The sequence below is a fragment of the Theobroma umbraticum genome, unplaced genomic scaffold, assembly GCF_002168275.2.
Source record: "Theobroma umbraticum cultivar Fairchild unplaced genomic scaffold, ASM216827v3 scaffold_4.1, whole genome shotgun sequence".
NCBI lineage: Eukaryota > Viridiplantae > Streptophyta > Magnoliopsida > Malvales > Malvaceae > Theobroma > Theobroma umbraticum.
Genome location: NW_018397258.1, coordinates 3,946,248 through 3,962,340, shown reverse-complemented (window position 1 = coordinate 3,962,340; position 16,093 = coordinate 3,946,248). Strand labels below are relative to the sequence as shown.

The 16,093-nt window shown below is 34.0% G+C and overlaps 3 protein-coding genes across 4 annotated transcripts; all 3 read right to left on the bottom strand.

Moving 5' to 3' along the window:
• Nucleotides 1-5,117: 5,117 nt before the first annotated feature.
• LOC110413527 (Cysteine proteinases superfamily protein) lies at nucleotides 5,118-8,496 on the bottom strand. The gene is made up of 11 exons (XM_021424376.2): nucleotides 8,230-8,496; nucleotides 7,592-7,645; nucleotides 7,417-7,497; nucleotides 7,158-7,314; nucleotides 7,042-7,046; nucleotides 6,886-6,960; nucleotides 6,673-6,798; nucleotides 6,129-6,347; nucleotides 5,743-5,856; nucleotides 5,612-5,647; nucleotides 5,118-5,520 (listed from the first exon to the last, which is right to left on the bottom strand). Exons 1-11 carry the CDS (start codon nucleotides 8,299-8,301, stop codon nucleotides 5,386-5,388), a joined length of 1,074 nt encoding a protein of 357 aa, XP_021280051.1. The 5' UTR covers nucleotides 8,302-8,496; the 3' UTR covers nucleotides 5,118-5,385.
• Nucleotides 8,497-9,790: 1,294 nt separating this feature from the next.
• LOC110414235 (GRAM domain family protein) lies at nucleotides 9,791-12,029 on the bottom strand. The gene is made up of 4 exons (XM_021425317.2): nucleotides 11,645-12,029; nucleotides 11,432-11,533; nucleotides 10,969-11,243; nucleotides 9,791-10,299 (listed from the first exon to the last, which is right to left on the bottom strand). The coding sequence occupies exons 1-4, from the start codon at nucleotides 11,763-11,765 to the stop codon at nucleotides 10,105-10,107; spliced, it is 693 nt and encodes a 230-aa protein (XP_021280992.1). The 5' UTR covers nucleotides 11,766-12,029; the 3' UTR covers nucleotides 9,791-10,104.
• A 349-nt stretch (nucleotides 12,030-12,378) lies between these two features.
• LOC110414234 (uncharacterized) lies at nucleotides 12,379-15,507 on the bottom strand. 2 transcript variants are annotated; one of them, XM_021425314.2, is made up of 2 exons: nucleotides 15,246-15,507; nucleotides 12,379-14,576 (listed from the first exon to the last, which is right to left on the bottom strand). In XM_021425314.2, the coding sequence occupies exon 2, from the start codon at nucleotides 14,485-14,487 to the stop codon at nucleotides 12,664-12,666; it is 1,824 nt and encodes a 607-aa protein (XP_021280989.1). In that variant the 5' UTR covers nucleotides 14,488-14,576; nucleotides 15,246-15,507; the 3' UTR covers nucleotides 12,379-12,663. The 2 variants fall into 2 exon arrangements, with proteins under 2 accessions (XP_021280989.1, XP_021280991.1); XM_021425316.2 differs by lacking the exon at nucleotides 15,246-15,507 and adding an exon at nucleotides 15,089-15,237.
• Nucleotides 15,508-16,093: the final 586 nt, after the last annotated feature.

Sequence of the window (16,093 nt, the reverse complement as noted above, 5' to 3'; positions counted from 1 at the left end):
GATAGTGAATTAAATGATGTAATTACTTTCTTGAGGACATTAAAATTGATGCAGCTGAATTACAGCCCTTATTTTGTCGAATTCTTTAACTAAATAATTGAAATTTAAAAAGTTAAAAATTGAAATTGACTTTCTTTAACCCTAATTTTGTATAAGTTGATCAAAGCAGTAAAGGATTTCCTCAAGAAAATTTGAAAACGAAATACAACACATTTTTTACAGAGAAAAACTTTACTTTAGATTGATTAATCAAATAGGATGAGATCTGATTTGTTTAGTGAAAATTAACTGTGTTGAAACGAGATCTAGTTTCGTTCGATTAAGATCTAATCAGATAAATTCTAGAAATAATTTTTTCTTATGAGATTAGATAATGTTAACAATGATTAATGAGTTTGATAAATTCAAATCCGATGGAGCAATACTTATTTTGGCTTAAAACAACACAATAATCTCGACAAAACGAAACAAAATTGCTCTGTCATACCCAGCAATGTTGATATATCCAGAGACGGATGGAGGGGTTAGTAGCAGCAATCCCTTTTTAAAAAATTTAAAATTTTATTTATTATTTTCAAAATTTTTCCTTTACAAATATTGAATTTATTGTTTTATAAATATTGTTTATATTTTCAAGTATAAAATTTCGATTTCGTCACTGAATATATCTCTTCAGTTGAACTTAAATCAAAAGTCAAAAGACAAGGTGGGTAATTCTCACTTCCTTGTTGATCAATGACAAAGACTGTGTCCTTTCTCCCAATCGCTAAATATTTTCTCTCCATTATCCTTTTGTTGTGATTTTCCCTTAAATTTTTCTAAGGCCAGGTGATCGTAAGTCAACAGCTACTTGCTCGTACAAAGATGTCAAATCGAACCCCAGTTGTTGCTTGTAAGTTTTCAACTGCGCTGGTCGGTTGGCCTTTTTTCTAATTCTTGTTGGGTCATTATCTTTGATTATGTCGCCCTTTTCGTATCTGTGTTAAACTAATTTTCTATGTCTAAATTAATCGTGTGATCTCTTAGGCATGCTTGGCTGGCTGAAGAAGGCAACCTCTAACTTTGTAAAATCTAAGCAAGAAATCATTTTATTGTTGCGACCATGTCTTCCGTAATAAAAAGAAATGAAAAATCAATGGGGTGAAGTTCATAAACCACCCTTTCCAATTAGTAAAAAGTATATGAATCTGCTTTTTATTTATCCTTTACTTTTTAAAATAAAAACAATGAAAAGTGAAATATTTTTTAAATGAAAAAAAATGTAAAAATTACCAAAATAAAAATATTTTTTAATAACTATTGTATGTTAAAATTAAATATCATTAATTGAGCTCGATAGTCATTCATAAAATTAAAAATATCTGTCACTAAATTAATATCAAAATCTCGAATGATTTTTTTTCAATAAAAATGATCAATAAATTTCTTAAAAGCTTATCTAACATTTTATTACAAGTTTTATTTCTAACAAATTTTATAATAGAAAATATATGTTCTATGTTGCAATGGAAGATAAAGCCGAAAAAGTTAAGACAAGCATAATCGATTTGTCAACAATGAAGAAAAGCTTATAAAGTATAGATATTTTTTTTTAAATCTATATAAAGAACATTAAGCTTGAACATATCTAATTGATAATTTAAATACATTTTATCAAAATCATCAAGGTAATAATAATTTACAAAATTACATGTACTGTCAATATCAAACAATTTAAAATTATTTTGAGAGTTTAAAAATGTATCAAGAGTAAGTAATTTCATTACATTTTTATTAAATTTGAAATCCAACTCTTACAAGAACGAGTCAATAATAATAAAAAATAAATTAACTTGATAATGTTATTTAATTATGACTTGTTATAAAATTATTATAAAAATAAAATTTTAAAATTTTTAAAAAATAAAAATATATTATAAAAATTTTAAAATTTTTATAAAGATAAAATTATAAACTTTTTAAGAAATAAAAATATATTTTAAAATTTTTAAAATTTTTGAAAGATTACGAGCCCTCCTCCCATCAAGCCTCTGTGTAGTATTAATTGAAAGAACTGGATAAAGAAAGGGAAGATGTGAAGAAGAGGATAAGATAACGATGATGAATGACGTTGACGAAGAAATCCTTGCTGAGGTCCAACTATTAAAGTATGCAGATATTGTTTCCTCTGTACAATGAATGTGTTTACCATAATTTAGTCTGACGATAACTATACTTGTTTTTTGTTAGAACTGCAGTTATATTGCTGTCTCTACTCTACTTCCTGCAATATTTTAATGAAAACCTTCATTATTGGCTGAGAAAAAAACAAAAACTATGTTCCTTTACTCCAACATCGTCCACGTTGCCGCCGCCGCCATGTAACTTCTAAAGCAAACTTTGTAGACTCATAAGAAGCAAATTTTGAGAAGATTCTTGTTTGGTTTAGACTTTCGAGTATCTATATATAGCCCAAGATGGTATTAAAAAGAAATTGAGAGAAGGTGGACAAGAATTTGTATTTTGATAAAATCTTTTAAAAGGTGAGAATATTTTTGTGTTACGGTGATTTGTCAAAAGTATGCTGTGGTGATGAAACCAAAGGAACAACGTTTGAGTAAGAGAGGGGCTTTTTAGTTCACCCATGAATCATGTGGGTGTAATATCTAATATTATAGTAAATGATGCAAATCAAGTTGAAGTTGTTGCAGGATACAACACAAAATCTTCAATAATCAACACAATATATATATATATTAAAAAAAGACTATGATTGCAAGGTGCAACTCTTAGGACCGACACCTAAGTGGTAGGAGTAGGTTTTCTCAAGATTAAAGCATCCTAGAGAGTGTCCACACTACAAAGGCAAACCAGCTAATACTTCCTCTTCCATGCTACACTCGTTTCTTAATCTTGAAGCAACTCTCCTGTAATTCTGAAACATATGACAATTGATATTTAAGCAAATTAAATTCTATATAGAAGACAGTTTGTGCTGATGGAACATACTTCAACCCAGCCTGTATTTACCTGCTTTGCAAGAATCTGTAACAGGAGACGGCAGATATATAATATATTAGACTCAATTACTTATATGTGAATTTAATGCTCCCCATCTTCCCCGCCCATTGCCCAACGAGCTTTGACTGCAAGATATCCCCTAAACCGCCTGTTACATGATTTCAAGGAACCAAGACTGACAAAATTGATCAGATGTACATATAGTTAAGGGCCAAAATCCTGCCAGCTGCTGTCGCTTGGGGCTTTCTTGCAGAAGAACCACTAGCTTGCAAGCCAAGGCCACCACACAGTAAGATTCCTCGGCAAGAGATGTAGGAAATTCATTTAAACAGTGGCTAGTGCTTTCTTTTTAGCTCATGAACAGTGAAAGGGACCTCAACCGATTCCTTCTGATAAAAATTTCTGCCATAATCTCATGTTGATCAAAATTGACTATATACGCAGTGATGTAACAAGACAATTTAACTCACAACTTGGAGTAGGATATACTGGCCGACAGCCAGAATGAGAACAACCAACAGTATCAAAGTACGAATCACACTGGAAGAGGAAGAATCTATTCATTATACTGAGAAAAAAAAATACAATTTCATGTAGCAGATGCATCAACCAAGAATAAGAGACCAACAAAAAGTACAATTTTGAATAATCAATGGGTTAATTACCACGTCATGAGTTATAGCAGGAATACCCTGAAGTCCGTTCTTGGGGTTGGTTTGATTCCAAGAAGCTGCTCAGTATGGCCAAGCTAGGCACCAAAAGTAACATATTTGCAACAGTATGCATGCATAGCAGAGATAAGTACCAAGATGTGTCTGAGAGAGAGAAATATCATTGACAAGGCTCTGCAACTTGCCAACTTACAGTGTAATTAGAAAATCGAGGATTCATGGCAGCTTTCCATCCAGCCATGGGGTTTTCATTTAATTGTTTTACAAAATTGATTCCTACATGTTCATGGTAAGAGCAAGAATGCAATGGTTTCCTTTTTAAGAGAAGCTTTAATTTTCGTTTTCCTTAAAAGACATTCAACAGAGAAAATAGCTCAAGAGCCCTGGAGTTAAGCTTGATGTCCGAAAGTGGTTCCACTGCAATCACGTGCTAGCAATACAGCATCAAGTAAGCTCCTTTGGTTGGGGGACTAACCGTTTTCTTTCCTTTCTTACTTTTGAAGAAAACATCAACACAGATGCCGGCATTACAAAAATTCATTTAACTAGAGACCATAATTAGATGGCTTAAATTCGATTTGACTTAAATTATTTCAGATCAAAAAAAAATTTCATCATTTTTGAATTGAAATAATTGAAAACTGAATGTTTTATAAATTCAAATCAATTTAAATTCGAATTATTTTTAAATTTCGATCTATTAAATTGTATAAAGTTGAGAATGAATACATAGAATTCAATCAACTTTGTTAACTCTAATCTTAAAAATCCTTGTTATTTAGAGCCGGTTACGACAAAGAGTAATAAATGAAACAAATCTCCTAGTATTGATGTGTTGAGAGATCGATGTGCTTTGAACTCTAAATGACTATGACGGTATACCGACAAGTTATCCAGCAGAATTCAGTGACTTTCAGCATCCAGCAGAAAGTGTCCAAGGAGTTAATTCAAGAATGAATTTTGCCGAGTGCATATGTCGGTGCTAAGATAGGTATGTTTTTCAATTGTACAAGACAATGTGAAACTCCGGGACCAGCAGGTCTTATCCAATAAGGCTCGTATCATTTCAGCAATTCATGCCAGCCAGAATACAAGTAAGTTCTTCAACTACTCCCCTTGTGTTATCTTTGATATATATCATACTTTGGTATCAGAGTGTTCAATTGTTTCCTATGTGATTAAATAATCATATCATCTCACTCACCTTTTCCAGATATGTTGCCCTCTTATCTTAACGCTAGCTTTGCCGATTAAGGCTACCTATGAGGAAATTATTTCATTGTGGAAATGATGGGGGAGGATAACAATCAATCTCCACTTCTTTTGTGCATTTAGATTGTACGCTTTGTCCTATTAAGAAGAAAGAGGTATCTGAAATTGGATCCTATGATTCCAGCGAGAGTGATAGAATAGCTCATATTTCACAGGACAAATGACGCCTCGCAATTTAATAAAATTTACTTTTCATACAAGGAAATTTCTGATAATAACTATCAGGCCAAATACAGTAGTAGCTGATCAGAATTCATGTGGGTACATTACATAATATATATATATACCGGCTGAAGTCCTTGCAAACTGATACAACATAACATTTGATAATCAACATGAAAATAAGGATCAAATTTCATGGCAGCTCATGCACTTATAATTTATGATTGCAACCCCCAACTAATACATAAATGAGTAGTAGGCCTGTATGGATGAATTACTCTCAAAATGAAGCATCTTTGAGAATGTCCATATCACCCACCTCTCTAACAAGATTTTTGGTAGAGGGCAAACCAGCAACGACATCATCTTCAATACCACACTCGTTTGTGCCTCTTCTAATCTTGAAGTAGCCATCCTGTAATTCAAAATGTGATAATTAATATTTAAGCGTTCTAAAGACACTTTTTCCTAAGCGAATGTGGAGAAAAGTTTGATGAAAAACATACATCACCCCAGCCTCTATTCCACTGGTTTGCAAGAAGCTGCAATAGGGAGAAAGTAGAAAGACAAAATATTAAATCAATTAATTATATCATTCTAAGATGTTTGCCTAAAAACACAACCAATCAAAACATACCCAGTAATCCTCCCCATCATCAGATGTTCCCCAACCAATAAGCTTAACTGCATGACCTCCCATGACACCGCCTGTCACATGTTTGTAAACTCCTGACTTGTAGTGAGCAAAATCCTGTACAATCATAAAGAAGCTAGAATATCAAACACAACATATCTCCTAAATAAATGCTATTTTCATCAATTTTTGGGTTAATGCAACCAGGAGCACTTTTCAAGGAAAACCAAGACTGACAACTAATCTGCGAGTTAAGGGCCAAAAGCATGCCAGCTCTCGCTGGCTGTTCAAGCAAAAGTACTAGTTTGCAAGCCAAGCTGACCACATTAAAATTGCTTTGCAAGAGATGCAGCAAATTCAATTAGAAAAGTATCACTGCTTTCTTTTACCTCATAAACAGTGAAGGAGACCTCAACTGGTCCATTCTTATAAACTTCTGCCATGATATCAGCTGGATCAGAGTTGATTCTGTATGCCCCAACACTATAGTGCTTGGACTCACTCCAGAGTTGGTTTCCGTTGACACACTTTTTAACACATCTGGGAGTAGGATATGCAGGCTCACAACCAGGGTGAGAACAACCAGTGTCATCAAAATATGGATCACACTGTAAGAGGAAGAATCTATTCATTACAGAAAAAAAGTGCATCCTCCCCCACACACAAATACACAGAGAGATTAAATGCATCAACAGAGAATAAGAGGCAAATAAACTAATCAGGTAAGAAGTTTGGAAGGTTTAATCTAAGAGAGGGAAATAATGAACTTAGAATGAAACAATCTTATCTTTTTATGTAAATAATAAAAAGTACTAACAGTAAGAAACTAATTGTCCATGATTAGAGGCTGAAGAGCGATAATAGTAACGATGAAGATTATAATTATACATCTTTAGTGTGCAGAAATAATTATGTGAATAGTAATAATAATACCTCCTCAGTGACAACACCACGGCGCACAAAGTATCGCCATGCAGAAATTGGATACCCCCCATCACAACCACTTCCACATAAAAAGCCACAGCACGCAAGAAGATCATTAACAGACAGAGATATATTCTGCAGTGAAATATTTTGTGAGTACAAATAATTTTTCCATGAACCAAAAATGCTGTCTTATTTTCTGGAAACAAAAGTTTCATTTACCATGCCAAAATGGATACAGAAACGATCAGATAGTGCTTCAACAGCACCAAAAGCCCAGCAAGAACCACAGTGACCCTAAATCACCAGCAGCTAAAGATACTAAGAATTTAAATAAAAATGAGATATAAAAATTGAGAGAAATGAAAATGTTGTCACCTGATCTTCAATATGGAAATCGATCCAACAATTGATTCACCATGTAAAAAAGGAAATCATCAGTAAATTGTTCAAAAGTCACAAAATTTTATAAACCAGCACATAACATAACCCACCAAGAATTCTTCCGATTGTGCTACACTGTGGCCAAGCTGTTCTAGCATCAAACTTAGCTGGCACCTTTAAGGATTTGTCATGAGTTATAACAGGAATACCCAGAAGTTCCTTCTTGGGTGTTGGTTTGACTCCAAGAAGATGCTTAAACTCGCCAACCTATGCACCAAATATACAAATTTGGAACTACTAAGCACACAGAACTACAAACATATGTCTCAGAGAGAGAAAGATCACTAACAAGGTCCTGGAAGTACTTACAGTGTAGTTAGAAAATTGAGGATTCAGGGCAGCTTTCCATCCAGCATTGGGATTTTCATTCACTTGTTTCACAATTGAATCCTAGATGATCATCGTGAGAGTAAATAATTAATAATTTGTTATTTGACCACAGAAACCTTTTTTTCCTCTTAAAAACATTCAATGGAGAAAATACCTGAAGGATTCGAGAGTTAAGCTTGACCTCAGAAAGTTGCTCCACGGCAATCACCTGCAATTGTAAGCATCCACTAAGTTCCCATTGCAACGTTCTAAAATTTGTACCATATGTCTAATCAAGCAGCAACTGGAAGTAAAAGGCATATACGAATCTGATTTATCATATAACCCAGGAAGCGCAATTACAACAATCTAATCAATAGCTAATCTAGCAGGCCAATGATGGAAGCCACACATCAAAGCAAAACTACCAGCAAAACACTCTATAAGAGTCCAGTATCAGTATAGGAACTTCCCCAAAGTCTCCCTTGAGAAAAACCACTTTTTCCGTTTATTTTGAACTAGGATACAACTTTTCATCATATATAAGCAAGCTACCTAAAGCAAATAATTTGAAGAGGACGACTTACAAAAACAATTGTCTTTTCACCACTCTCAACTCCAAAAAAGAAAAACGGTCAACAAGGTAAGAGTTTGAATCAAAAAGATTGAAACCGATCTGATATAACTTAGATTCTGGAGACTATTTACCATTTACCAAAGTCATAACAATATCAGGGCATCTTTTCACATCATATAGAAATATATAAAAGATCAGACCCAAATTAAGAAAACAAAAGAAAAATAATAATATACCTTTGGGTGAACCGTGGAGAGAAGTAACAAGAAGCTGGCCCAAAAGAGCAGGGGATTCGCCATGTCCTTCATTTCTAAGGCTGAAGAAAGGGGTAAAGAGAGGTGGGTATAAAGAGGGATTCAATCTTGAGACCCTCCCTCGTTATTGGGAGAGTTGTAAAGAAAGGGACAAAGTAAGTAATAGGGAAAGCAGGAGAGAAACACCTAGATAATTGGCAAAACCGCAAAACAACATTAATATAAGGAACCTTGCGGTGTTGTGTTATTGGTCAGTTTTGGACTTTCAAGAGGCTGTGACGTCAAAGGGATGGACAAACTCATTAACCTTCACGCATCCGGACTCTTATCTCCAAGATTTTATATTTCACAGGATCTTCACGTGGGAATAGGCACAGTTTCAGTTCCGTGTCTTTGAGCATATCAATATATATATATTTTTAATGATTATTAATATAAATATGAATAACTTTTAAAGTATAAGATTTAAAAAAATAAATATTCAATTTTTTTGATAAGTATAAATATTCAAATTTTACAATATTAATTTATCAATTATTTTAATACTATTAAACTGAAAAAACATTGTTAAAAAATAATTAAATATAATATTTTTTACTTACAAATTGAATAAATTTTATTACTATTTTTAATAAAATAGAATTTAAAATGATAATTTTAAATTTAGATTAAATTTTTTCATTTAAAACTTATGTCTAATTTTTAAATTTTAATTATTGTATGATATTATTATGTATATTTATAATGTTATTTATATAATAATTTAAATTATTTAAAATAATAAATGATAATTTAAAATATAATATTTAAAAATATATAATTTTCTTAATCAAAAGTTTTTGGTCTAGTATTTAAAAAGTTTTTAAATTATTAAAAAATTTAAATAAATTCTTATTTTTATTACATTAATCCAAATTTTAATATTATATTTTGAATCAAATAAATTTTTATAATTATTAATTGATTGATTATTATTAATCAAATTATTAATTGTTATTCTATGTTACATGGTGTTGATATAATATATTGACATATCATAATTGATAATAATTTGATATATTTTATGACGACATGATCATATGACACTTTCATTTTTTATATTAACATCATATCAACATCATGCCAAATCACATTTTGATTAATAACAATGAATCAATTGTTATTCTATGTTACATAGTATCGATGTAACATATTAATATGTGATAATAGATGATAATATGACATGCTTCATAATAATATAATTATATGATATTTCCAACTTCTATATCAATATCATGTTAGCACTACGTGAATATAAAATGATAAATTATATTTTAATTAATAATAATTAATCAATTATTAGTTATAAAAACTTATTTGACTTAAAATAAAATATAAAAATTAATTAATCTTAATAAAAAATAAAAAATAATTTAATTTGTTGTGATTAATTTCAGAAAATTTTTCAAGTATTAAGTCAAAGTTTATTTAACATTCATATTTTTATAAACATTATAGCTAAATAACGAAGCTAGTGGTAATTAGTGTGTTACCTTTCCTAACATGAACAAAAAGTCATATCCTTACTTCAATTTGATACAAAACAGGTTTTTCCACGGCAGGCCTTAATCCTAAAGGTAGAGGAAGGAGAGAAGGATGCAGAATAATACTTCTACGCCCATAATTCATTAATATGCCCATCTCACTCCCGCTTTTTCAGCACATTTAATGAACAAAGACAAACTGCTTCAAGCTGATAAGAGAGATTTATTACACTCCATTACTCTTTATCTGATCAGTCTATATCATTTCAGTGATGTACAACGGCCACACAAGCCATTTCTCCACACTTTTAAGATAAAGGCCTGAGTGATTTTCTTAGAATAGCAGTGAGGCATGTCGATTGCGCTGTAAAGCTTCGGTTAAGGACTTTAGTGCCTTGTCATACGAGATAAACCCCATGAACCAAAATTCGTAACCATCCCTGGTGACAATATGAATATATTTCTCAGAAGGGATCAATCTGTTTGTAGAAGGATTGACTGTTGCTAACTTATCAAGCTCCAACACCACCTACATAGCAATATCAGAAGTCAATACTCACAATGCTAGATGCAGCAGCATCTCGGTCTAGACAACTTGAAATGAAAATAGTAATAGCAGTAAAGAAAATTTGATATGAGAATATAAGAGTAATCCAAGTAAGATAGCACAAAAAGGTTTAAACTCATCATGTAGCAACTTAAGCAGCTTAGGGACAGAGTGAGTTAAGGAAGAATCAATGGCTGCTCTGTAGCTAAAACACTACGGGTTTGGACTTGGGTTGGACACTGACAGAAGAATTGGGAGGTTGACCAAACTTACAAGTGAATTCATGACTTGTGGTACCAAATCAGAGCTTCTTAAAGTTTAGGGTAGAGGTGCTAAATGATTGAACATATACATCTGAGCTGGAAAAGAAAAGAAGAGGCTGGCTATGAACGGATAGAAAGGAACACCATGCTCTGTAGTAAATTTAACCCACCAAAAGAACTCCATTAGAATAACAGGAAAGGAGAGCAGAATGAAATTTCAAGCCACGTTAAAACATAACTTTAGTATTATAGTATATGATTTAAAAGCAACAAGCTGTACCCTGACATTTATTTCCTTTTCTTAGCTGAAAATTTCAGTTTTGTTTTTAACCTGAGCTTTAATTGAAATTTAGCAATGAGAATTGAATCAAAAGTAAAGGAGATATACCTTATAATACATCCACTGCTGGTACCCAGGAGAAGCATGATAACAGAGAGGATAATCACTACAAAAGGCTATTCTTTCAGTGGATATGTAAAGAGTCCCGATCACTGGTCCAGAAGTAGTCGATAGATAGCAAACATATGCATGTAAGAGCTTTTCTCCTGGCAAGATCTGAAATGTCTGTTGGAACAACCTATCATGCCCTCCTTCTGTGAGCAGCTTTGTCCCTTGAGCAAGCCTTGCCACTGCAGCATCAGCAAGACTGGGACTAACCCTGACTGCTTTCAAACAAATAAATTTGCAGGTAAGAACCAGAACTATATATATATAAAGAGACAATTATTTGCAGATAAAAGAATTACATGTTAGTATCGAAACCACATAGATATGTGACACTAAGACAAAAAAAAAAATACAGTAACAGTAAAAATGTATTGCTAAATAATTCTAGTGAGAAAACACATACGGTGGTTCCAAACGTTGTCAGCAAGGGCTTCAGCTTTTCTTGTAGCATCTTCAACCTTCTTCCCGCACCGGTTCAAGGCATCACATATCCTACCCATTGGTGCTGTAAAACCAACCAGTCAACCACCCAGTTGCAAAGATCAAACAATCAACAACAATAAGCAATTAATAGTAGTAAAAGGCACACTGTAACTCAAGATTAAATAGAACTTACTCCTGCCAGATGCTGCAATTGGTGAAATGGCGAGGTAAGGATTATTGTTGTAAGAAGCCATGTTGAGATTGTTTGAAGAGGAAGATGGAGGTTGAGGTTGGGGTAGCATCGGTGTACCCATTTTAACAGATGCTTGGGGCTTTTTTCCTCTAGGGTTCTCCACTAGAGAATTCGAGCCTTATTTAAAGTCATATTTGTCGGTTCTGCGAATCTCAAAACAATGAATTAGTCTCAGCTCCTTGGACAGTTTGATGATGGCGATGCTGTGAGAATGGAATAACCGATCGGAATAGAATGTGCCGAAAAAGGCAGGGAATATTGCCGAGAATGTCAGGTCAGGTTCAAAAGAAGCGGCCGAAAGCCAAAAGGAAGATAAAATTGATTACGACCACTTGCCTTGCTAGTGTGCTTTCGTATCAATCGTGCTATACAACTGATGTACAGTTTGCCCATATATCATACCTCCACATGTTTGGTTCTTAGTCATCCTGTTTCGAGAAATTTAGATGATATTCATTCCCTTGCAATAGCAAGAATAGAAAACTCTTTTGAATTGACTATTAGAGTGATCTAATAATCAAACACGATGATCAATCAAAATCAAGATCATGTCGGAATGAATTATTGAATTTGTTGGCTGTTTAACTTTCAATGTCATGATATGGATGGAGGTCGGTCCCAGAATTTGATCCCAAACCTTTCATCCCAGCATGGCCATATCACAATCTCCTTAACCCTTTTTCTTGGGTTAAAAGCTTAACAATAAGCTTAATCATTTGAAACGCACAGGCAGTCAGCAGATTTTATCAAAGGTCAGACTACCTTTCTCTTACTAACAATGAAAATATATGGAGAAAAGTTGACAACATTCCGACTAGATAACAAGAACTTTCTTTCTGCAATATATACCGATTATACAGACCAAGACTGTAACAGAGGAGGGATTTATGGTTTATGCCACCACATGTGGTTCTTATACTAGGAAGGAGCTAACTACATTTTTGTGCTTAACATGCCGTTCAAGATTCCCTGTTCAAAGGAGTATTTTCCCAACCCGTGAATTTTATCTTCAAAGCCTTCACATTCTCCTCCATAGGTTGGTTAGATTCCTTTGGAGTACCGGATCTTAAATCAGTGCCGGATATTAGTGAATTGGTGAAGTCCGATGAGTTTTTTGCTTTAGACTTTCTTCGCTTATATGTCAAAGGAAGGGTAAGATCATATTTAAGCCTCTCTGGAACACAGGGTTTGCTAGGCTTCTCTGAGTTTTCAACATTGTAATCACTTGGACTCTTCTTTTGGTTGGGAGAAGCCATTAACTTTTGCTGCATGCCACCTCCAATTCCTGAATCTCTTGAGACAGCTTCAGGAACTCTTGGAAGGATGGTGATACAGTCTGTTTGCATGATTCTGGTCTGCCTCTCTCCTTCATGGTATTGGGCAGCAAATGGGTATGATTCCAAGGATCTCTCAAACAATCCTTTCTTTCCCATGTCAAAGTTCTGCCACAAATTCTGACCACCAAAATTGTATCTCTTTGAATCAATGACATCAACTAATGATTTGTATCCCACATTAGAACCCCTTTCCTCATCATGTCCAATCGGTTTATGTTTACCTAAATCAACAATGTCAACTTCATTGCTTATATTTTCACCAGAGTTTTGTAAATACCTACTGCTTCGTAAAGTAACATCCTGACAACTTAATATACATTGAGGTTGCTCAGGGTTCATTTTGCTACCAGCAACCTTCTGCCATACTATCGGTGACCCACTAAAACCACCTGCATTTCCCACATATGCAGATGCTGGCGAACAAGATGGTTTGCAGTCCTGTAAATCTTGGGCACCAAAAAGCAATGCTGTTTGTGACCTTCTTGAGAACACTTTTGATAGTTCTGGTTGGACAGAAGGAACTTTAGGAACAACCTTCAGCAGGCCCTTCGGTACTGATCGATATTGTTCCACTATGTCACCTAGTACCATCTTTTGATTGTGACTATGAATTGCATTGCCAGTAGTCCTAACCTTCAGAACACCCTTTGTGCTGCAGTTTGGAGCAATAATGTTCATTCCATTGGCAGATGGACCAGCAAAAATGTTTTTGGGTCTAACACTTTCCCAAGTCTTCATTCTCTTCGGTAAATAGCACATGATTGCATCCGAGTTAACATCCTCATTTAGCATATATCCATCATTAGGCACTGCATTAAGGTCCAGCAAATTGGCATCCCGGTGTTTCCTCCTTGTTCTCCATATATAAAGTCTCTCTTCAACACCAGCACTCATATCACATTCATCCCACAACCTTCTCATGTCTATGAACATTTGTGCCATTTTGTCATGATAAGATCTTAACGCATGGTAATATTTTCTCCTCTCAAGAAACTGCAAGGATTCTCTGAGACAAGTCATCTGTGGAGGATAAAATCCACCTTTCAATCTTTTGAAAAAAGTATCCATGGGATTTCCAAAGAACATATCACTACCACTGAAGAGCTCTTTCATAGTCAACCAAAAAGTCTGTTGGTCCATATCTGGAAGGTAGGCCGACAAAGAGAACCTCTCTTCCTCTGTCAAACATGAGTTCCATGTGTCCAAAGACAATATCTCCCTCAAATCTGGTAGATCAAAAAGTTCGTACGGTATACTGCAAATCTGACCTTCCACCATGCCAAGCTCACAGCTAAGTCCCTGGAAGTCACAGTCATCAAGATCATCACCAGAGTCTGCCCCGAAGATAGGGTTATCTTCGTTGCCCTCACCTTTTAATGATCCAGGAATGTTTCCATGACAATTATCAACTCCTGATTTCCAATGGAAAATCTTCTGTATGCCCATTGACACCAGAAGGTTGTTCAGCTCTACAATCTAGTCACATGGAGATACCAAACAACCAAGCAAAAGTTTAATTGCCAAAGGAAATGTACCTGCGATATGCAAAACACGCAGATATTTAGCAACCAAAATAGGCATAAAATACAAGAATTTTCTTTTCTTTCCTTTCCTTTCTTTTTTCTTTTTTGTTTTAATTTCTTTTTGGTAGCAGCACAAGAACATTGCATCTCAATCGTAAATTCAATTTCCAATAGTTTACAACCAGACATAGCTTCCACAGCACAAAGAAATTTCTGAACGGAAACAACACAAACATAATCAAATTTTGACAAGAATAATCCGGTACAAATTACATTGCTAATAGACTATTCATTTAAGTTAAAAAATCTAGCAAAAAGAATGCAATGAACAGATTTTTAACAATAAGATCACAAATTCTCCATGGAAAGAAAGCCAATGAGCTACCACAGGATAAATAAGATCAAGCAGTTAACAAATTCAGTACAATTTGAGTGAAATTCAAGCTATCAAGTAAATAAGCAATTAGCAGGGATCAAAGCAAACCACAACCTAAGAATAACAAGAAGAAAAAAGAAGGACTCACTGATTAGTGGGAATTTGGAGCTAAAGAAAGCGAAAGAGGAGATCAAGGGATGAAGCAATCCCAAGAGAAGATAAAAGTGGAATAGAGAGAAAAAAAAAAAAAAGGAAACAGTGAAGGAGTGCGTGAAACTAGGGATAGACTGGCTTTCTCTCTTTACCTTTTGTTGCATTTCGAGAGAAAATGGCGAACCAAAAAACTGCCAATTGGAATTTTCCTTTTGCCTTTCCTTTTTCTTTTTAAAAATTTTTTATTTTTCCTTCCATTTTAACATTTCAATCACAGGGCAGGTTGCTCCCTTCCTTCCTCCTCTCTCTCTCTCTCTCTCACAGTCACAGTTCTCCTTTTGTTTTTTTTTCGTTTCTTTCGTATTGGCTTTTGCACTGTTGTACATCCCGCGTGACTCCACCACTACCTGAACAAAGCAGTCACTCTCGGTGCTTCCAGGCCAAGTGCCCGCCAACCCCAACCAAAATACCCTTTTTTTTTCCCATATTTTCGAAGATAAAAACCTCTTAAACATGTTTAACAACCAATAGATTAATTTTCAAAACAAAAAGGGAAACCAATAGATTAATGGACATAATTAATTAAAATAAAAGCTAAATAATAAAAATATCAATAGGTAATTGTCTTTCTTCTATAATATTATATTATTAAAATAAGTATTTTTTTATTAATTAAATCACCTCCATTCTCTTTAAAAAAGCCTTGAATTATTCCTAATTATCTTCACAACACACTACTAACTAGTAGTATCATATTCAATATTTACGATATCCTAAAAAGATTTAGCATGTATATTTTCTAAGTCACAAATGAATACTAGTACAGTATACATTATTTAAACAAAAGTACCCGGACTCAACCTTCAACCGCCAAAACAGGCGCTGCCATTGTAGGAAAGGAGCTACGTGGCGTTTCATAGTTTCATTCATATTCATGTAGACCGTAGTCACATACAAACGTATGGAAAAAAAGAAAAAACGAAAAATGGAAGCAATAAAT